At 42.7% G+C, this 23,732-nt stretch overlaps 1 protein-coding gene across 1 annotated transcript in view; it reads left to right on the forward strand.

Annotated features, from left to right (window-relative positions):
• The first annotated feature begins 15,551 nt into the window (after positions 1-15,551).
• CUNH8orf34 (chromosome unknown C8orf34 homolog) overlaps positions 15,552-23,732 on the forward strand; it is a 270,042-nt gene continuing 261,861 nt past the window's right edge. Inside the window, exon 1 of the mRNA XM_026647343.1 lies at positions 15,552-15,620. Coding sequence (XP_026503128.1) covers positions 15,552-15,620 — 69 coding nt within the window. The remainder of the gene's footprint in view (positions 15,621-23,732) is intronic.

Below are 23,732 nucleotides of genomic sequence, written 5' to 3' on the forward strand. Positions count from 1 at the left end.
TTGCTAGGAGGATGAGAGAGAGAAATAAGAGGGCCCACAGAGTTTTGAAAATTAATGAAGCAGTTTTGAACTGGATTCAGGGATAAAATGGAAGCTGAAGATGATAATGAAGGGCATCTGTGGTATGGTCCTGCTTCCCTCAGTGATTGCAGTGTGGCGACAACCTTATTAAAACCCTGAAAGTAAGTATTTGAGGAATTAGACTGTAACAGGAGGAGTTACTATGCTAGCACAAGATCAAGACATGAAGAACAGTTTCAGCACAGTTGGAGTCAAAGGAAGAAATTTTGAGCTACTAACTTTTTACTTAGCTTCAGTCAGGCAAACTACTACTGAAGCCAGAGGGAGTTTGCCCAAGTAAAAACTGTGCCAGGATATCAGATTTGTGTCCCTAAGTAAGATACATTTGCAAAATACATTTATTAGGAATGTTCCAGTGGCAGGGAAAGGCTGTTACTGTATGCAGACAAAGAAGATTGGAAAGGCAAAACAAACAAAGCCTGGAGTAAAAAGAATAAGAATTCCAGCCTTAGGACCCAAGATTGTATTTGAGGTAAAAGTAATTATTGAGGCCCCTGGGAGATGAGAGAATTTTTTAGTAAGGAGGATTGCTTCCATCTTTAAAGCATCCAATAACAGAAATTTATGGACGAGCCAGGAGATAAGTGAATATGGTCAGATAGAAGGACCTGAGGTGTAGAATTGTGAATTTTGCTCAGAAGTAATAACCAAAGATGAGATAGCTACAAGGGGCTCCAAATATGTGGGACATTCCATAATTTCCATATGGAATTGTGGCTTCTGTGTACACTGCTTGGCATATGGGGTAGAGAGATTAAGGGTATGGGGGGCCCTAAAGACTATCCTGTAAACAAGAAAGCTGAGTGGGAGAAAATAGAAGACAAAAAGAGTGTTGCAGTAGAAGTAGTAAAAGGAAAACAAAACCTTAATTAGATATGAGAAAAGAGCCATTAGAGTTAAGATTTGTACCAGAAAGAGAAACTTGTTTCCTGCAGGAGGCATTCCTGAAGAACTGAATAGTAAATGTTTGCTCAAGTGGGATATAATAAATATAATATAATAAATATTACCTAAGGCTTAGTATTAGAAACTGACATGTAGAGATGCAGTTAATATGTGGTATACATCTCCTCCCATAATATACTTCCTCCACCTTAAACGGACCCACTTAATAATTCCCTCATTTATTTTAGCCCTATAATCCAGCTCAGTACCATAGCCTTTTATCTTAGCCAGCAACAAATCTGTTCATTTCTATTTTCCAACACATACAGGAGTTTCTTAAACCTTTCTCCAGAGCCTGGGGTCCTTCTTTTTCTTTTGCCATTTATATGTAGATATGTATCTCATCCTGCTCCCACTTACTTAAGGGATCAAGACCGGGTCCACTAGATGAAATCCATGTCCCTTCGCTATCTGTGGAGTCGGTTCACCTTTCCTTTTCTCATTGCTCTTAAACACAGCCCCAAGTAAACAAATCCCTTATCTATTTTCCCTATCATGTTGACAAACTGACAGTGCAGCATGGGACAGTGCCTCTCACAATCATCTTCTAATAAGCTCAGTTCTTCTCTTCTTTCTGGTCTGTAGTCCTTTCCATTTCTTTCAGTGCCTTAATCTGTTCAGCAAGATTCCAGCACTTCACTCCTTCCCACCATTCTCCTTCAAGTTAACCAGTCACTCTTATTGTTTCCTCTTCCAAGACTATTCCATCACTTGTTTCACTGTGCTTCCTTAAATGCTGCTTCATTTTGCATTTGTCATCAAAAAAGTTGTGTTCATTCACCTTCATGAGTATCCCCTTCTGCTCCTTTCTTCAGCTATTTCTCACCTTTACTATTAGTTTTATCACTATCAAAAGCCAAACAAATGTAAAAATCTTTCCTTTGCTTATATCTGATAATGCAGTACTGTTCATAAATATCACAGCCCTTCTTTCTCTAACTTGTTTAATAATGCTTATCTCTCAGTTATCTCTGATTCTAAAGCAGTGGTTCTTAAACTTTTGTACTGGTGACCCCTTTCACATAGCAAGCCTCTGAGTACAACATGCCTTATAGATTAAAAACACTTTTAAATATATTTAACACCCTTATAAATGCAGGAGGCAAAGCGGGGTTTGGGGTGGAGGCTGACAGCACGCGACCCCCCCATGTAATCTTGTGACCCCCTGAGGGGTCCTGACCCCCAGTCTGAGAACCCCCATTCTAAAGATACAGTGCAAGAAAAACAGTGCAAGTCCCTATGCTGACTGACTATAGTGGATCTGGGGGAAACAATTACAATATAATTCTAAACGCATTTGAAATAGCGTACAACTCCTATCTACACTTGGCATAAAAATTTACCGTAGAATGAACAATTCAAAATCCATTCCATAAACCCAGTTACAATAGAACAGCCACAATCCAATTTGTTCACACGAATACACTGCAAAGAGTTAGAGAGGGTCAGTCAATAGTTATTCCAACACGAAGGCCCTGATCTTTGAAACATTTACACATGTGCTTTATCCATGTCTATAGTCCTTTTGATTTAAACTTGAGTAAGTACTTCCATGATTGGGGCCTAACTTTTCTTGCTTTAACACCTTTTTATGAGGTTGATCATTCTAATTATTTTCTGTACTTAGAGTTTTGAACTAAATAGTGGATTGACAGAAATTTAAAATGACCAAATAGATAGGAATCTCAATCTAAGAGCCGGATTAAATCTGAAGTATTTTTATGAAGTAAACAATATATTCCTCTATTTGCATGAAAAAATTCCCAGCAAAACAACTCCCTACATCTCTTATTAATAATTCAGACACATAGGAAATCAAGCACATAAGTAACCTACTGTCCAAATCCTTTCAGTTTTATTACAGAATATAATCCTTTGTTTAGGACAATGCAGTTTATGAAATGTAAATTGTTTTATCGAGAGCTTGAAAATTAATCAGTTAAAATTAATTTTAAAAATGTATTAAGGATGTCATGTCTCTAATTATAAACCAAGCTTTTCCCCCTATTTTGAGAAAGACAAATTCAATTACCTTTTTGCTAACTGTCTGAGGCATGTTCTTATTGTGAGGCAGATCGTGTTAAGCATGCCACACTCTCTATTGCCAGTGGGAGACAGCTGATGTTAGGGAAATAAGCTGCAACTTTAATAAAATTAAATGGTAGCAGGAATTTAAAATTGCAGATAGTTAGGTGGCAGAAATATCAATCTCTCTTTCCAACTAAGCAAATCAGTCAGGATGGAATTGGCCTGTGCCCAGCATTTTCTAAGAGGCACAGCCCCTTAAGGGAAGCATCCCATACCAAATACTGCCCCCTCAGGAAGAATCAGGTGTGTGTTGGTATATGGCTTTAACACTGCTAACCATGTCCAAACCAATACAGTCTAAGATCCTGGTACTCTTCTTCAAAGATTTTAATGGACATAGGCTCAACTGTCTTAAGGACTTTCTCTACTTTCACATCACTCCTCAAATATTATGAGCAATCAGAAAAAGCTCCAGCTATCTGAGGACAAGGAATGGAATTCACAAAGCTCCTAAACACTGCTTTAGGCACCTAAGTCCTAGTTGTAGGTGCCTAAGTCACCTGCTTCAATTCACAAAACTCCAACAGAACACTTTAGGTGCCTAAACTTACTTGGCAGCTAAGTTTTTCAAAGAAAAAAATCCCTAGGTACTTACATTTCTGCTTTTGGGCATGCTCCCTGTTGCCTCCATCTGGACATCTGGAGCCTATCTCCTGCTGAAGCTCCAAAGACCTTCATGAACCAGGGGAAGACAGGTGTTGCCTTGCCACCTAACTTGCCCAAGAGGCCTGATCCAGTAGACGTGCTCTGAGAACACCTACCACCTGTGACAGTCTGTAGCCCCGTGTTCACCTCTTATACAGGACTAAGATAAATTTTGTACATAGTTTGCCTTGTGAGGTATCATTTGAAAACTCATAACATGCTATGTTGTTGTTGTCCTTGTCATAACTATAAAGGGAAGGGTAACAGCTCTCCTGTGTACAGTACTATAAAATCCCTCCTGGCCAGAGACTCCAAAATCCTTTTACCTGTAAAGGGTTAAGAAGCTCGGGTAACCTGGCTGACACCTGACCCAAAGGACCAATAAGGGGACAAGATACTTTCAAATCTTGGGGGGGAAAGGCTTTTGTTTGTGCTCTTTGTTTAGGGGGTTGTTCGCTCTTGGGACTGAGAGGGACCAGACATCAATCCAGGTTCTCCCCATCTTTCTAAACGAGTCTCTCATATTTCAAATTTGTAAGTAAAAAGCCAGACAAGGCGTCTTAGTTTTACTTCGTTTTCTCAACTTGTAAATGTACCTTTTACTAGAGTGTTTATCTTTGTTTGCTGTACTTTGAACCTAAGACTAGAGGGGAGTCCTCTGAGCTCTTTAAGTTTGATTACCCTGTAAAGTTATTTTCCATACTGATTTTACAGAGATGATTTTTACCCTTTTCTTTAATTAAAAGCCTTCTTTTTAAGAACCTGATTGATTTTTCCTTGTTTTTAGATCCAAGGGAGTTGGATCTGTATTCACCAGGAGTTGGTGAAAGGAAGGAGGGGGGAAGGGTCAATTTCTCCTTGTTTTAAGATCCAAGGGGTTTGGATCTGTATTCACCAGGAGTTGGTGGGAGAAAGGAGGGGATGGTTAATTTCTCCTTGTCTTAAGATCCAAGGGGTTTGGATCTGTATTCACCAGGGAACTGGTGAAAGGTTTCTCAAAGCTTCCCAGGGAAGGGAATTAGCTTGTGGGAATGGTGGCAGCGGACCAGATCTAAGCTGGTAGTTAAGCTTAGAAGTCTTTATGCAGGCCCCCACACTTGTACCCTAAAGTTCAAAGTGGGGATACAGCCGTGACAGTCCTGGTAAAATATGTGGGGCAACAATGCATGTAAAGCTATAAGATTCCTCTGTATAGTATTACGAGATGTGTTCCAAGTCTAGGGGGAGCAGCCACAAACCAGTTCCCCAGAAAGAAAAGGCTAGCCAACGTCTCAGCCAAGTGTCAGCAAAATCAAATGGACCATCACCTGGTTAAGTGGCCATTCTTTGGCAGGAAAGATGATGTGGGTAAAAATTTACACTTTGACAAAGAAACAGCTGGGGGTTCCCATCCACGCAGACTTTCTATCTTCTGAACCCCAGCTGGAGATGATTCTCAAAGAAGAGGAAAAAGTATAAAAATGGGGAGCAGATGCCCCAAGTGATTCTGCCTCTCTCTCTACCCACGGCATCCACAACACCTCAAGAACAAAGGAAACTGCTTTGGACTGGGGGAGAGAGCCAGGAAGACTGCTAAAACGTGGTGGTTTGCTTTGAATTAGGCATTAGTTGCAATTTACTTCTATTTTCTTCTAATTCTGACTTTTATGCCTCATTACTTGTAAGTACTTAAAATCTATCTTTATGTAGTTTGTAAAGTTGTTTTAAAGTTTTCTCTAAACCAGTGTGCTTGGACTGAAGTGTTTGGGAAACTCCATTTGAGATAACATGATTTATGCATATGATTTACTATTAATAAAATGACAGATTTTATATGAGCTTGTATTGTCCAGAAGAGGCCGGGGCAGTACAAAACACACATTTCTGGGGGAGCATCTGGGACTGGGAATTTGCTGGTGTTGCTCTGCAGTGTAATTCAATAGTGGCTGCAGCATAATTCAAGAGTGGCACTCATACAGTATAGCTAGCAGTAAGTTACATGCTGGAGGCTGTTAGTAAGCAGACCAGGAGTGGTTGTTCTCACAGCAAAGCAGTGTAAAAGGCACCCCAGGTTATAGAATTGAGAGGACACAGCTGTTCAACAGTCCAGATTGTACCCTGGGTAATGTCACATCCCCATTCAAAGGCTGGCTGCAGCAGTGGCAGTGCCCACCTTATGACTTTTAGCCCAGTGGTTTGAGTACTCATCTTGGATGTGGGAGACCCAGATTCAATTCCCTTCTCCCTGGTAGGGGGGAGAAAGGATTTGAACAGGAGAGTGCTTAACCACTGAGCTATGGGATATTCTGATGTGGGGTTTCCTCAGTCTCTCCTGCTAAAGCGGTTGCACTCTGGATACATAATGAGAGTGTGATTTGGCTACTGAGAGAGCGTGAGTGTGGGAATGACTCTGTAGTGTGGTGGTTCAGACATCCACGTGGGGAACAGGAGACTCTCGGTCAAGTCCCTCTGCTCCAATCACTCTTTCATTATGAATCAGAATATCCCGTAGTTCAGTGGTTAGAACACTCTCCTGAAAGGTGGGACAACCCTGTTCAAATCCTTTCTCCCATAATTGAATTTGGGTCTCCCACAACCAGAGCCATCCCTAGGGGACAGTGAATCATGGCAACTGCTCCAGACCCCACCCTTTGGGGGACCCCGCGGGCGGGCGCGATTGGCTGGTACCGCATGGGCAGCGGGTGAACCGCTGGCTGGGGGAGGCTACCCCAGCCCTGCATCTTCCACCCAAGGGAGAGCGCGTGCCCTGGAGCGCTGGGAGGGAGAGTGTGTGGTGGTGGCACTGCAGCCTCCCAGCGCGCGTGGCGCCACCGCAGCCTCCCCGGGAAGGTGGGCGGCGTGGCTCCAGCCCCCTGGAGCCCAGCAGCACAGCCGAAGCAGAGCCCGGGGGGGGGGGGAGGGAAGTGTGTGGGCAGGGCCACACCTGGCTATTTGGGGAGGAACCGTCTCCCCTACCTGCCCCGGCGCAGTCAGTCCCAGAAGTGACATCATTCCATCCTGGGCCCCACACCCCACTAGGGACGACCATGCCCATAACCCAGTGAGTAAACTTTTAGCCCAGTGGTTAGATATCAGGTTGGCACTGGCACCTCCATCTCCTTCTTCTCCTGATGTTGTATGTGGAGAAAGGCAGGCACCTTACTCTTTCCCTCAGGAAACTACGTAGGTGCATAAAACAGGAGAGGGGTTCCCATTTGTGTATCACTAGCAAAGCTAGGAACCTCCTTGCAACCTAGACTTAGGCACTTATCTCGGAGAAAGGGACGGGTTTAGAACATCAGTGTCTCCCACTGGCTAGCTTGGACAGTTCCCCGCCTAACATGCTGGCTTTTATGGATCACGTTCTTAGGAGCCTCTCTCTCCCCATTCATTGTATAGGTAGGGAGCCTAGACACCTAACTCAGCTTTGTGAATTGCTCTGTTGTTCCTGTGGCTTTTCTAGGCACCTAACAGTTAGGCATTGTAATGCTGAGCATCATGGTGCCTAAGTCTCTTTATGGATTCCACCCAAAATATTCGTCATGTATTTCTACTTCAGGAAATCAGGATGACTTCATCTCTTGCCTCCTTTGGAACACAGTGCAGAATGCATCTCTCTGCATGGGCTTTCACATGGTAAAGACAAGGACCTTTAGGTTGGTAAATGTTCCTTCCAACTGCTGCCCCTGGGTAGCTTCTCCAAATTCAACTCCATTAAGATTGGAGCAGAGGATATAGCAGTGTTTTCATCTCATTTTTTTTTTGATCACCAGGCTTGAAATGTTTAATGTTTTTCTCCAGCTGCTGCAGTCATAATTACATGAGATCTCAGCTTTTGTTTAAAATAAAATAAGTTTCCTCGTGGCTGCAGAGAAAAACTTGAAAATGTGAACTCTAATGGCTTAAAAACCAAAACATAAACAAAAGGAACCCAAATTACCTTATTTTTTAAACCTCATAATTGTAAAGCTAATCTCATGGTAATGCCCTGACGTATGATTTTTGAACGCTGGGAGTTGGCAATACTGTTATAGACCTTCCAGGACAATACTGATTCTTGGGTCTGCCTCGGGCAGTTAAAAGCAGCCAGAAAACCAATTTAATTGGCTCTCTGAGGTTTTCCCTTTTGTTAGGAGAATCCTAGAGTAACATTAACACCTACTGTTGAAGTAATATAATTAAAAATAGGGGAGACAATGTTTTACTTTCTATATGCACTAAGTAATCTGAGCATTAGCTAAGGCCCTGATCCAGCAAAGTACTTTAACATGTGCTTATCTTTACGTATGTGTGGGCTCATTGAAGCCAATGGGACTACACACGTGTGAAGCTAAATACATGTAAGAACGCTTGCTGGATTAGGGCCTAAATAATAGACTAGTAAAATTAATGAGGAGGTGCCTTTTGCAGTTCTAACACTGACAATAGCTATTTAGTTAATATAAACATATTTTCCATGTACACAGACTCTAAGGTAACCTTAGTATAGAAGCATAATGTGCATTCATAAAGTTGTGGGAATAGAACCTGAGTTGAAACTACTAGTTGATAAAGACACAGCACTTGTTTATAGGAGGTCTGAGCCTGAGGTTTCTTGCACAGAGCAGCTTGCAAATGTAATCCACACCAGCATGTGACTCTTTCCCCCCCTCTAGTGGCTGCCTGATCCGCATAGGACGATCAGAGCTACAATTGCCAGCTAGAACAGTGCTTCTCAAAGTGGTGGTCCGCGGACCGGTGCCGGTCCGCAGCAAGTTTCCTCATAAGAGCGTCGAATAGGATAATAATATGGCACCGGTCCCTGGCACATTGGGAAAAAAAAGTGCCGGTCCCCCACATCAGATAGCTTGAGAAGCACTGAGCTAGAACACTTGTGCCTTTTTAAATCCAGGTCTCTACTACAAACTTCTGCCGGCATAGCTATCTTGGTTAGAAGTGTGAAGTGGTGTGATCCCTGACCAATAAAGCTGTGCTGGCAAAACCCCCTACTGTAAATGCAGTTATACTGTCAAACTGCACTTTTGGCTGGTATTGCTTATTTCGCTCTGGGGAGCTGGAATAAACTATACTAGCAAATCTACAGTTTTTGTCAGTATAAGCTGCATCCACACCAGTATGCCAAGACTGGTAAAGCACTCCTAGTATAGACATGGCCTAACACAACCCAGGCTGAAGGGTCTTAGTTCAGTCCCTGTTGACAATCCATGGGGATGGGGCTTCTACACAAACAAATACTCATGCAAAGTGGTATTAGTAAGTAGGCAGGAAGAGTTGCATGCAGGAATCTGATTTTTTGCTGCTAATGTTGTTTGTTTAATACTGGTTAATAATTGAATCAGCCTGTAGAAAGAGGAATATAATCTTAAATTTACATTACAAAACATTTGTATTTACAAAAGTTATTAATTACTAGGGGCCTTGAGTGTCAATATTGCTGAACACAAATGTAGCCTGTGATAGAACCTAGACTTTTTAAGCAGTGTTTTAATAAATGCACTGTAAACACTGCATAGTTAAACAGAAGGAACTTAATTTGAAAATGCCTAAACAGGTATGGCAGACATACCTTAGAAGCCACTGTTTATTTCTAAAGTTGCTGTTTGCAGGCAAAAAGAGGGCTGAAATTTTCCACAATCCATTTTTTCCTCAAGCTCCCTCCTCCTCCCAACACACACTGTGTTCAACCCGTAAACTTATACAGGTAAAAGCTTTTAATATACTTAATAATAATAATACTTAGCTCTCACATATTGCTTTCCATCAACAGGAAATGTTCCCTGTGTGAGGGGGGATCATGCATTTCCTCCTATAACTAACCTGAAATGCCCTAACCTATACTGAATTAAATCAAGTGCATGAAAAACTATTTTAAACAAAAGAATTAAACATTATTATATTCTAATGGCTGGATTGGTAATATGACCTTAACTTTAACTACCTGGCAAAGTTTATGATTAGGTGAATTTCCCAGTGCAGAAAAACTGTTTGCTGAAAAGAACTAGAAAAAATGATTCCCAAGCCAGCCATTGCAAGGAGTAAGGTGAATATGAAGAAGAAGGAAAATTGTGTAATTTGCATCCCAGCATAAGAGGAAGCAGGACATTCTCTCCCAGAGACCTAGCTAGTCATCCCACTCAAAGCACATTATTGGTTTCTGAATCCACAGTTTCTTAGGGCTTCATTCTTGTCCTAGTTACATGGGTCCCAGAAGATATAAAAGTCATGAGATTCCCAAGGGTTCTTGTTCTAAAGGTAATAGGATATGTATCATAACAAAATCTGAGCATTAGTGGTCAGTGTGAGGTTTCAGTCACAATATGCAAATTAAGTTATAAATGTAGATCAAAAGATATAAAGAACCAAATTCAGCCTTGATGTAAGCAGGTGGGACTCCACTGAAGTTAAAGAAGTCCTTCATATCTACTCTGAACCCCTCCTGCACCCCAACCCCCTGCCTTAAGCCCCCTCCCACACTCCACACCCCCTCCTGCACCCCAACCCCAACCCCCTGCCCTGAGCCCCTTCCTGCACACCGCACCCCCTCCCACACCCTGCACTCCCTCCCGCACCCAACCCTCAGCCCTACATTCATGGCCCTGCATATAATTTTCCCACCCAGATGTGGCCCTCGGGCCAAAAAGTTTGCCCACCCCTGGTTTAGCAGAATACTAAATAAGAAACTAGGTGACAACATTCTAGGTCAAGAACTGCTAGACCGCCATTATTTTAAACATCATGGGAAAAAAAGGTTATAAACTTGCGAGGGCATGCTTTAGGGATGAGGAAGGGTACCATTTACATAAGATATAGGTGTTTAGAGATGGAATCTATTTTGATTAAGGTACCTCAGAAAGAAAGGGACGGGGAATAAAAATCTATCTAAATCACTGGGAGGTTTTCTTTAAAAGCATTTAAGTTACATTTTTGAAAGCAAAAGCAACATGCACAGTTAAAGCCATTGTAGTTGACCATTGACCAGGGCCGGCTCTGGCTTTTTTGCCGCCCCAGGCAAAAAAGCCTCCGCCCCCCCCCCCAGCGCCGGAGCCCCGGGGGGAGGGCGGTGAGCCCCGGCCAGGGCTCCGCTCTCCCCGGCGGCCGGGGGGAGGGCGGCCGGGGGCAGGGCGCCGGGGGGGGAGGGCGGCCGGAGCCCTGGGAGGAGGGCGGAGTGCCCGGCCAGGGCTCCGCTCTCCCTGGCGGCCAGAGCGCCGGGGAGAGGGCGGCGATCCCGGCCGTGGCCCCGCTCTCCCCGGCCGCTGGAGCCGGAGCAACGCGCCGCCCCCCTCCAGGTGCCGCCCCAAGCATAAGCTTGGTGGGCTGGTGCCTGGAGCTGGCCCTGCCATTGACTGATGGCTCTCTCACCTTTTCTTGATATAGAAACTGACTTTGCATAAAAAATCCAACTCTACAGAAACAAACCATGAAAGTAGAGAAGTAAAAGGTAGAAAATAGAAGTAGTAATAAAAACCTTTTCCCCTCTTCCTCTGGATTCTTATGAAGAAGGTGGTTTTGGTTTGTTTGTTTTTTGTGCAAATATTATGTATCAATGGTTCTTTGTAAGCTTATAGAGTATCCTCCTGTGTAAAATTATTTCATATTAAAGAAAAAAAATGTGACCTGACAAAGTGAACCCTAATTTAGGAGCTAGAAAAATTTTTAAAAATCTGATATTGGGTTTCTTTTAATGTGCCCTCTAGTAATGTTTGTTTTGTTTTCTAATTGCTTTATAGATGTTTTAGTAAGGGATTTCTGGTTAAAATTTTTGATAACTGCAGCATACAGTACTTATTGGGAGCCTCAAAGCTATGTGTATCTCTGTGATATATGTATTTCCATATTTCCCTTTTATGTAATGAAGTCTCTCTCACACTCAAAATGCCATCTGGAAACAAGCTTCATGCAGAGCATATGTATCAACTTTTAGCTGAGAAGGAAATTGTTGGTATTTGTGACCCACAGGGTATCTTTACAGACAGCCGAGTCATCATTTTCCTTTTCTGCTAAGCAATGCCTGTTCCACTCATTCTGCAGAATACATTTTTTTTACATCTAGGGCCTGATTTTCAGAGAAGCTGGCCCCTACAACTCCAACTAAAATTGATAGGAACGGCAAGTGTTCAGCACCTTTTAAAATTGGGACCTTAGTGTTGGAAATGCAGTGAATGACTTATTACTGAAAGATAGGCACCACGTCATTGAAATTATATAGAATATTATTATGGTGGAATTGTGCAGGGAAGTCCCTGCAACCAAATGGGTCAAAACAAAAACACCCTATTGAAAGGAGACACTCTATTACACACACTTATTCCCCCAGGGAGAGGATGAGTACACACACACAGTGCGTGACAGATGTTAGTCACATCACTTAATGCACTACTGGCGAGTGCTCCGAGGTGAGGAGCATGGTATAAGAACCTGAATAGAATATAGTAGGGTCATGGGGTTATGAGACAACCTCTGCTTTTTCTGTCTGCATCCCAGCTTTTTCTTCTGTTTTCCACTATTTACTTTTTGTGGAAACAGTGATACTTTTCGCTTTCTGTGTACTACATCTCTCTACTTCCCTGAGTGAGGATTTCTGTAACCATTTTGTTCTTAGAGTTCAGTGAAGACTATTACATAGGAAACACAGCCTGTATAATCTTTCAATAACAAATCTTATTCCCACTAAAAATGTACTGTTTATATATGAAGAAACATAAGCTTTTTAAAAATTGCTGTTAGATATCTAAAACAGCACTAAATGAAAGACTATTATATTGTTTTGTTGAAAAGTAGCCTAGTATACAATTCCTCATACAAAACAAAATGCTAGAATATAAATTATACATGTTCTAAAATCTATAATGCTTCATTAAAATTAATTGACAATCAATTTTAAAAGGAGCTATTTTAGTGTCCTTAGTTTTTTAAAAGCTTGTTTAAAATTTACTTTTTTAAAATGTTTCCCTAACAGCCACCTGAGACAGACACACACAGCCAAAGCCCTGTGCTTATTTACAAATTGCAGTGACTTATTTTTAGAGATCTTAATGTTGCTTATACCAAACAGCTGATGACTGTATTGTTTGAGCTCTGTGGGATAAAGTGAAAAAAATATGCTAACACTGAAGCTTCTTGTTCCCACTCTATCATGCCACTGAGCCCACACTCTGCAGGAAATACCTGTACTCCTACACTTCAGCAGCAGGCAAGCTTTCCATTAGCGAGCTGTGAGAAACTTTCAGCCAGAAAATAGTAACATGCGGTCCACTCTGGATAGTAACTTTCAGGCTCTTGGTAAGGAAATATCTGTGATTATGTCTCCCTGTAGTATCTGGTCCACATAGAGGCTATGAATCTGCTACTTACAGCTAAGAAAGTTGTTCCATGAGATCATAGGATGCTTTGGTTAACAAAGATAGTAGTTGTGCTTTTGGTGCTGTAGGCACTGGGCTCTGTCCTTGGTGATGACCCCTCCTGGTTTTGTTACAATAGCTCTGTCAATTGGGCTCTTTATGGTGGATACTAAACTGGAAAGTCTGAAGACTAGTTTACAGCTGAGAGTGAATTAATGGTGGTGGAGAGAGAAATAAGAGACAAAATAGCAAGAGACATAAGAAAACAAAAATGTATAAAACCGAGGCCTAGATCTTGGGGTGCAATTCTGGAGGGGTGTGCAAGCATAGATTAGATGGGTTAGCCTACTTTAAAATCTTTATTACAGCTGTTGTTTTCTTTGAATTATTGCCAGTGCACTTTCTTACACTCCTCTCTTCTGACCTTTATGGAGCAGCAGTACTTTGCTGATCCTATTGATGCTTTGTGCAATCAGGTCCCTGTGTGCTGTTAGAGCAGCCTAAGGACTGCTGTAATTTATGCCAGCTGTATTGGCCACAAGATGCTATAAAAGTACATCCATGCCCCTTTTTTCTCTTACACTGAGATGGAGTAAGAGCCTCTATGTTGATTCTGCACCACTGGTCTTCATCCTCACTGGGCTAGTTAGAATAGTTTTAGTGCCAAATTATTCTAGCGATGCCATGCATTCTAATTGGAGCACAATTCCCCCCCAAAATATGGGCTGATATGAACATAGAAGGCTTGAGTGCCAACAAGAACTAAAAATCTCAGAATCCTAATGTAGAAAGACCTTTTGCCACTGGTGGCTATTTTAGAAAATAAAATCCGTGTGTTGCTGGTTTTGGATATCAGTGGTGAAAACGATTGTGCCTCAGCAAAGAACACTGTGCACGTCTCTCTGAACTCACGGGTACGCAGGGGGCATCACGCCCACTGCTGCACTAATGCAAAAAGGGTGCAGTATAAGATGAATTCATAAAAGGTGCTGATACCTGACCTCCTTCTACAGCAAGGGACAAGTCTTTGAAGTGAACAGCAATATAAACAGTAGTCAATAAATGTGGGACCAGAACTCACTATTCAAAATTCACCTTCCTCTCAAAGAAAATTTGAATCGGGAGCATCTTTTGCTCTTGAATTTGTTGGAAATTTGAGCCTTGCCTGACGTGGTGGTGCAATGGACTAGAAAGCCTGATTCAGCAGATATGCTGAATGTTCAGCATAACTGGGCACACACTTCATAGCTCTTTGTTTTTTCTTGTAAGAGAATTTAAAATAAAAAGAGAACATTTGTTGTTAAAATAGTTCAAAATTAGATGGTGAATTCTGACAGAGCAGAACTAATTCCTGCTGATGAATAAAAACATGGAATGCTTAAATCTTGAAAACTGTGTTTTGTTAAAATATTATTTTTTGAAGGGAAGAAGGATGGTTTCAGATAAGGTGAAGAGGTTCAGAAAGAATAAATTCTGTTTTCTTGGTCACGACCCTAATCCAGCTTCCTCTAAAATCAGGTGAATTTTATGTTGATGTTAATGGCATTTGGATGAGGGCCCTTGGGTACTGGGGTTCAGGTAACTGGTAGCAGGGAAGATCTATATATATTTTAAATTGTTTTATTACCATGAACAGTACCCTCAGCACATAGACAGCTGGGAACTTCATCATTACGAAGAAAATAATTTGAGGCAGAATAAAACGAGGAAGGAAGGGGAAGAATTGGATACACCCAACACCCCCCCCCCCCCATAGCGCATGTGCCAAACAAATCATTTACTAGCCTCTCTCCCCCCAGCAGAAGTTTGATCTGTTCCTTTTCAATCAATATGCAAATGAGGGGTGTGAGGATTGTTTGTACAGCCCCCACCTCGCCTGGATATTAACCGTGGCTGATGAGAGTCAGTTTCCCTCAGCTCATCAGGAAACTTCAGCCAGCGGGGGAAGCGTGTTACTGTGTGTCGCGGTAGCAGCAAGGCGCTAGCAGCGGGGGAGCCTGGCGCGGAGCAGGGTCGCTGCTGCGCTAGCGGGAGCGGGAGGCTGCGGGCTTTGGTCCCGTATGTGCGAGCGGCAGCTGAAGAGCCAGCCCGCCCCCGCGCAGCCAGCGGCGCTGGGGGAGCAGCACCGACCCCGCGGGCTGCACTGTCGCTAGGGAGGCAGCTGGGCGAGGCGAGCGCGGTGGCCAAGGGAGCGGAGCGGCTGCTCCGGTAACCAAGGAGCCGACCCAGACACACGCCGGCGCCGCTCCCTTCTCCTCCCGCCTGCCCCGCTCCTGCCAGTCCCTCGCCTCAGCCGCTGCCTGAGGGCAGCCGCGCTCCGCCCCGCCCGGCGCGCCCCCATTACCTGAGTTGGCTCCGTCCCTGGGACTTGGGCTTTCGTCTCCCCCTGCGGGGGCCCTTCCCGCTCCCGCCGCCTGAGAGCCCCGCGCCTGCGGGAGGGTGAGCCGGGCCCCCGCCTCGGCAGCTCGGCTCCTGATGGCGGCGCATCAGCAAACCAGGATCCAAGCCTACCTGGAGAAGAACAGGATCGGGCCCCTGTTCGAGGTGAGGCGGGGATGGGGGCGCGAAGGCGAGGGGAGGGGTTGGGCTGCCGGGGCACAGCAGGTGCGAGCTCGTGTGTGACCCACCCGTGAAACGTCACGCGATTCCACGGGCTGCAGGCGCGCGCCTTGCGCCCCCTCCCCCATGCCTCTTCCCCCTGCACGGCACCTGCACCCTCACACGCCTGGCCCTGCTCTCCCCGACACGCAGGGGACGCCGCCGCCTCACGCGCAGGAATTCCCCCGCACGCAGAGCGCACGCCCCCAGATTGGCCACAGCCGAGGGAAGCCCCCCGGGTTCCGCAGCCCTTGGGGCGTGAGTGAGGCGAGCAGCGTGGGCAGCCGCCCTGGTTTGTGTGTGAACGGAGCGGGAAAGCGTCCCGTGCGTTGCTAGGGCGAGGGGACAGCGAGTGACTTTGCCCCGCCCGGCCTGAGAGGCGTCCCTGTCATTTCCATGGGAGCGCTGGGAAGGACTCCCGAAGGCGCGCTGGGCAGCGGCCAGCGCGACCTGTGCTGACAGTCTCACACACGCACAGAGCCGCCACATGGGAATACTTCCCTGGGCGTCCCTGTGGTTCAGGGCGAAACATAGAGGCTATGGGAAGACCTAGGGGAGACAGGAGAATGGAACAACCCTTCTGATGGGTTAGAAAGAAATTCAGCATAGCGAGAAATGAATGTGTATTTACAGGGAAATCACCGCACTGGGCTGGGAACATAATACTTACAAAATCTGCCTACACCTATTGAAAGCCTTTAAGGAATAACATAGGTGCTGCCCCACCCCCTGGCTTGAAGTGGTTTCTATCATATATAGGGTTTACAGTTTGGTTCAATGGCTCTCAGCATCCTCTCTATACAAATTGTTCCAGCACCCCGAGAAATGATGTATTTTACATCTGTATTTGCAATAAAACACTTGGCCACAGGCTACATGCAGTATTTTGCTTTAATATGAACAAGGTCTACAAAACCTAAGTGTGCGTATGATCATATATAGTACCATTGTGAGACGTACAACTCTGTTTTTCATTATTTTCCTTATCCTTTACCAATCTTAATGCGTCTGATTCACCTATTAGTGTTCCTTACCTGGAAAAAAATAGTTTGATGAATTCTGTCTCTCCATGTTAGGAGAGACCCTAATAAAAAACGATTCAAATTTTGTTAGAAAACAAGTTGATATGGGTCAGTTGTTATATCTTACATGGACTAAGGCTGTTATGACAGAATACCTTGGTTCAGATTCAAGGAGGTGGATATTTTCATTCTTCAAATCTGTAATAAAAAATCTATTTTTTTTTTAAATAATTCAAAGTAGATACTAAGGAATAGACCAATTTTAGGTATTTCTAGATATTTTTATCAAAACCAAACTTCCCCTTTTTGATGTTAATGAAATGTTAGATTTTTATAAACATGGTTGCTTGGCAACTATCATGAAAAAATGACTAATTTGTCTCCTCTTTTGACTTTTCACTAATAGACCTGCCTTTTGTATACTAAAATAAAAAAACAAAACACCCTACCTGATATCAACTTGCTTTCTAGTCCATAAAATAAGTGTGTGCCTTTTTACCCAAAGAGGCTCCTGGTACTTCACCTAGATAAAGCCTGGCTGCTCCTGTTTTATGCGGGTGATGTGAATTTCATAGAAGCATAGGACTTGAAGGGATCTTGAGAGGTCTAGTCCAGTCCCCTGCACTCAAGGCAGGACTAAGTATTATCTCTAGACCATCCCTGACAGGTGTTTGTTTAACCTGCTCTTAAAAATCTCCAATGATAGAGATTCAAAAACCTTCCTAAGCAATTTATTACAGTACTTAACCACCCTGACAGGAAGTTTTTCCTAATGTCCAACCTAAGTCACCCTTGCTGCAATTTAAGCCCATTTCTTTTTGTCCTGTCCTCAAAGGTTAACAAGAATAGTTTTTCTCCCCCCTCCTTGTAACAACCTTTTATGTACTCAAAAACTGTTGTTATATTCCCCCTCAGTCTTCTCTTCTCCAGACTAAACAAACCTCATTTTTTTTCAATCTTCTCTCATAAGTCATGTTTTCTAGACGTTTAATCATTTTTGTTGCTGTTCACTGGACTTTGCTCAGTGGAAATGTCCATTTTTCCTAGTTTGATCCTGACATCCTTAGTCAAGGAAAGCACCTTTGAAGTCAGTGGGAATTTGTCTTGCTCAAAGACCACAGGATCAAGCTAATAATGTAACTACGCTTGTTATATAGAAAGATACAGTATATTGGGAGCACAGTGTACACACAATCAGTTAAATTGAATAATATTTTATAGTTTGTCATGCCTACAGGTTTTGCCATAGTATAAAATGAAACCGATACTTGGGTTTCAGTGAAAGGTGGATAAAATCCTCTTCATATTCTTTTTGGCTTCTTTATCCCATTTCATAGAATATCAGGGTTGGAAGGGACCTCAGGAGGTGATCTAGTCCAACCCCCTCCTCAAAGCAGGACCAATTCCCAACTAAATCATTCCAGCCAGGGCTTCATCAAGCCTGACCTTAAAAACCTCTAAGGAAGGAGATTCCACCACCACCTCCCTAGGTAACCCATTCCAGTGCTTCACCACCCTCTGAGGGAAAAAGTTTTTCCTAATATCCAACCTAAACCTCCCCCACTGCAACTTGAGACCATTACTCCTTGTTCTGTCATCTGCTACCACTGAGAACAGTCTAGATCCACCCTCTTTGGAACCCCCTTTCAGGTAGTTGAAAGCAGCTATCAAATACCCCTTCATTCTTCTCTTCTACAGACTAAACAATCCCAGTTCCCTCAGCCTCTCCTCATAAGTCAAGTGCTTCAGACCCCTAATCATTTTTGTTGCCCTCCGCTGGACTCTCCAATTTTGCCACATCCTTCTTGTAGTGTGGGGCCCAAAACTGGACACAGTATTCCAGATGAGGCCTCACCAGTGCCAAATAGAGGGGAATGATCACGTCCCTCGATCTGCTGGCAATGCCCCTACTTATACAGCCCAAAATGCCATTAGCCTTCTTGGCAACAAGGGCACACTGTTGACTCATATCCAGCTTCTTGTCCACTGTAACCCCTAGGTCCTTTTCTGCAGAATTGCTGCCTAGCCACTCGGTCCCTAGTCTGTAACAGTGCATGGGATTCTTCCATCCTAAGTGCAGGACTCTGCACTTGTCCTTGTTGAACCACATCAGATTTCTTTTGGCCCAATCCTATAATTTGTCTAGGTCCTGCTGTATCCTATCCCTACCCTCCAGCGTATCTACCTCTCCTCCCAGTTTAGTGTCATCTGCAAACTTGCTGAGGGTGCAATCCACGCCATCCTCCAGATCATTAATGAAGATATTGAACAAAACCTGCCCCAGTACCGACCCTTGGGGCACTCTGCTGCCCACTAGACATGGAGCCATTTCCATTCCTGATGCTAATTAGTCACCAGTTGGCATGGACAATTGTCCTTTGCAATGTGTACAAACTCCATGGTGTCCAGTCAGTACAGGGTGAAGTTAGATGGAGCTCAGTAAAGGTTATATTTGGTCAGCAGGTCATGGCTATTACTGTCAAACTACCACTATACATGGTTCAAGGCAGAAGCTTTAAGGAAGTGCCTAAGTATTGCTGATTAACAGTGAGTGAATGAAAGGGTGCCACAGGGAATGGGCAGAGAAATAGTGAATTGAAGTGAGGAAAGCCAGGGATGGAAGAGAATAAATAGAAACGTGTCCAACTATGTAGATAAATGAACAGTACTCCGTAGAAAACAGGATTTTGAATTCCAGACACAATCATACTGGCATAACAAGCTGATGTCTGAAATGCCAAACCATATTTTTTTAATGACCAGTAGTTCCCTTACATGTTAGTCTGGGTGGTTGAAGCTGTTGGTCAGTGCATGGTTTGTCCTGCCAAAGGTGCCAATTACTTACGATTTTGTGTATGACAGTAACTGTCCTCCTTTCTGTTCTGTGTTATCCTGTACCTGTTGCCTCCATTTCTGCCCATTATTCTCCCTATTGTACTGTATTAGTAGTGGCCAGATCTGAACACCAGCTCTTATGGTATTCAACTTCAACAATAGCAACACATGGTGTACATGGGGATCTGTAAAGTTGCAGTTGTTTGGGAAATCTACACTTATTTGTAATCCCAGGTTAGGAATTGTTGACCCTTGGGCCCCAACCTGGGGCTCCAGCATCCATACAGCATTATGTGGGCCATATCTTACACTTTTCTTGTTTGTCCTGTTGATAACTCTGTCATATATATATATATATATATATATATATATATATATATATATATATAAAATGAGTCATAGAGTTTAAAGCAAGAAGGGACCACCGGATCATCTCATCTGACCTCCAGGATATCACAGGCCCTCACAACACCCAGCACCTACACACTAAATGCAGATTTCCTAGCAACCTCCCAAAATGTGGCCACTCTAGCCCTTTGTTTGTGGTGTAATGTGGGAAAACTTCGCTGTCCACCATGCTTGACTGTCCAGAGGACAAAAAAAGTCAGCTGGTAGATTGTGGAATACTTTTGTTGGACTCCCAGAGCATGAGTCCCGCAGGGCTGCGTCTACACCAGAAAACAGTACCTGAACCCTTGGGCCTGGATTGTCTCAGGCTCAGACCCTCCTCCCTGGTAACATGAGATCTTGGGTTAGCACCATTTGTGTGTAGACGGAAGGGGGAGCTAGACTCTGTTTAACAGGAATGTTGATTGTGGAATTATTTCTGCAAAAAACAGTGAAGCTTCACAGTGTGAACAGGACCTGTGTACATATTGTGCATAAAGCTGGCTAGGCAATAATATTCTGAATCTGTACCCACTCAATTCACCCACCCTGAATTCCCAGGACCTAATTCTAAAGTTCCTTTCTCATGCAAGTAGTTCTCACTCATGCTAATAATCCTAATAAAGTCAAGCTCCTCTGAACACTTGGAAACCAGGACATTACTCTTTTAGGATCAAACTGCTCCTGTTGAAGTAATTGGTCATTTAGCTATTAACTTGAATAGGAGCAGAAACAGTCCTTTAAAAAGAGATTGCAGCAGACCTATAACAGTTCTGAGAACTATCTAGTGACTTGAAGATTTTCTAATGTATAGAATTAAGGGTTGAAAAACTAATCTGTATGTTGTTATACAAACCAGAAAACAGTTAATTCCTTGGACTATTTTTTTTTAAATGACTATACCTAAGATCTGGGCTCTGATCACTCTCTTATAAAGCAATAGTGGGCCCTGAATTTATGGTCTTAAGTTGACTTCAGGGACAGTTTTGCCTGAACAAAGGGCTGCAACATTAGGTTCACTTTGCCTAGAGTTAACTAAACTTGTCCATAATTAAATTTCTAGCCTCTGAAAAACAAATATTTTTTTCAGTCTTTTTTTTTTTTTTTAAATATGCTTTTAGTAACAGATGTGCAAACTACATTTTTCTTATCAAAGCTGTTGAGGGAACTTGTTTGATGTGTGTTCTAATTACTCAGTCAAGCTTTGTTGTTAGTTTGCATTTTTCTTTAGGTTTTAAAAGGGCTAGTTGAAAAACATAATATCAATGATTATTTCAATCCACTGTGTGTATCAGATGAATTATGTATGACACCATAAAAAGAATTATTTACAGAATCATAAAATGATGATAACATTTATAAGTATATTTTATATATTACTTCACCTCCATTTATAGAACAGACCATCTCTAGACACATTTACATTAAAAACAGCAAATAATCAGCCAACCACCATTGGTTAAGAGAACCAAAATAACTGTCTTGCTAAATCAAAAATAACCCTAAACCTGAATCTACCCTTCAGAATATTGTTATTCATTGAACAGCTATTAGGCCAACAAAGGGAGCAGGCATGGTATAAGGCTGGAGTGAATTCCAGAGTTGTGGGCCATCTTCTGAGAATGGTGTGCCCTTAGTCCTTAAATGTACAAATCCAGGGACTGTTAACTTGAGCATCTCAGCTGTCAATGTATACTATCAAAAGATAGAGTGCAACTTTTAGGATATAAAAATCATACTGATTGATATAACAGTCTCCTAGAGATGCTTCTGTCTAGGCTCTTCAGAATTATCATTTATTTTTGTTTCAATTTTATGGCTATCAGGACACATTCTGTTCCTGGGATGAAAAGTAGTGAATTCTGAGTTATGTGAATTTTAGACTGAGAAATGTTTAGTTTCAGACAGCTAGGTGGAGCCCTAGAAAGACAAAGTTCTTTCAGTACTTGTATTTCACAGGCAGAATTTTAGATTGCAGCATTCATAGGATTTATCATACTGGATCAGACCCGTGTAATTGATCTAGCTTGATATTCCCTTTCTGAGAGTAGTTAGAGTACCAGACGTGTCCATAGGAAGGTGAAAAACCTTTATGATGGACTACTGTATTCCAGGGGTCAGTGTTTTCTTATCCGCACAAAATTAGTGGTTGGTTTGGATGCTGAAACTTGAGGGTTTGTATCATATACAGTTTTATCCTATCTAATATACCTCCTGGATTTTGTTTCTGCTAAGTATGTCTAGCCCTCTTCTGGGATACATTTGTATATATTGATTATTAATGGGGACTATCCTAGGGCCCTGATCTTAGTATCTTTATACTTGCAAGAGTAAAGGCTACTCATAGATAGCGTAGTCTCATTGAAATCAGTAGGACTATTTACATGGGCGATGATTACTTATCTGTGAAAGGGTTGCCAGTTCAGTCCTCTATTAGCTTAGACCCATATCTTCAACAGAGTCCACTCATTTTGGGTGCCTCAGTTTTTGAGTGCCCAAACTGATTTTTCAGAAGTGCTGAGCTCCAAGAAATCCAACTGAAATCAACTGGAACTTCATTCTTGGGTGTGCAGAGACTACGTGTGATAGTATTCAGACTTGCATCCAGGCATCTGAGTTTGTAGAAACATATGCTGTCAGGTATAATTTTGAAAATGTGACTCCCACGCTTCTATACACTCTTATTATTTAGAACTACATTATGCTCCCAGTGTAAAGTATGAGGTGGAGACTCACTGACTTAGGGAATGTCTTCCTAAACCCCCAATGCTTATGGAGGAGTGGGACCACTAGTACACTTCCTTCTGGGACACTAGGTGCCCCAGGGAGTAGAGATGGAACATTTCCTTCACTGGGACAGCAATTATGCCTCATACTTACACAGACTGCACGTGGTAGGGTATAGGGGATGGTTCTTTGCATATTGTTTCCATTACGCACCCATGTAAAGATCAGGCAGAATCTGGCTCCGAGTGAGAGCTAAATTTTCGTATACCATTGCTGAAGTTGTACACTCTCCGGCCTTAGGTACAAATCTGTATGGATGAATGAACAATCAGGTAATTGAACTTGCGCTAACTCCATATTTGCTCTCTTGAAACAGGTAATTATGTGTGCAAATGGGCCACACTGCCTGTGCTTAACTACCTATTTGCATGTGTAAGTGTGGGTTTCCTTTGCACAGTGGGTGTATACACAGTTTTTATTGGCACAGTTTAAGTGGTCGTTTTAAAAATATTTTTGGCCCTGAATATTAGAGATATAGTGCAGGTCCAGAAAAGAACACTTGTGTGCCTCAGTAGTGCAGATCTGTACATCCTGACTGATACATAATGAAAAGAGACATTCCTCAAAAGTCATAAATGATGATATAATTTTCTGTTACCATGCTCCTGTGGGTTCCCCTGGTAGCTTTGATATCACAGTGGAACAGGAACCAGATAGTACAACTTCAGGGAGGCTAAAATAAGGTGGGAAAGGTGTATTAAAATAATTTAGAAGTAGAATGCAGGGTTGCCTTTTTATATTTAAAATCTTAGCAAAGTATATTTAAGACAAAACAAAAGTCTGAAAAAAGAAATTAAGGACAAAACCCCCTTTTTGTTAAAAATGTTTGACATTACTGAAAGCATTGCTCTTACTCCTTTTAGGTAGCTGCTACAAATTTACCCATAATGTTTTATATCTGATGCTGACTTTGATTTGAAAGTGTAGTTTTCAAATAGCTTCTTGACCCAAATGAAGAATTGTAAATTGCATTTCAAGAGGTGTGTGTGTGTGTGTGTGTGTGTGTGTGTGTGTGTGTGTGTGTGTG

Source organism: Terrapene carolina, unplaced genomic scaffold, assembly GCF_002925995.2.
Source record: "Terrapene carolina triunguis isolate 2854851 unplaced genomic scaffold, T_m_triunguis-2.0 Scaffold58, whole genome shotgun sequence".
NCBI lineage: Eukaryota > Metazoa > Chordata > Testudines > Emydidae > Terrapene > Terrapene triunguis.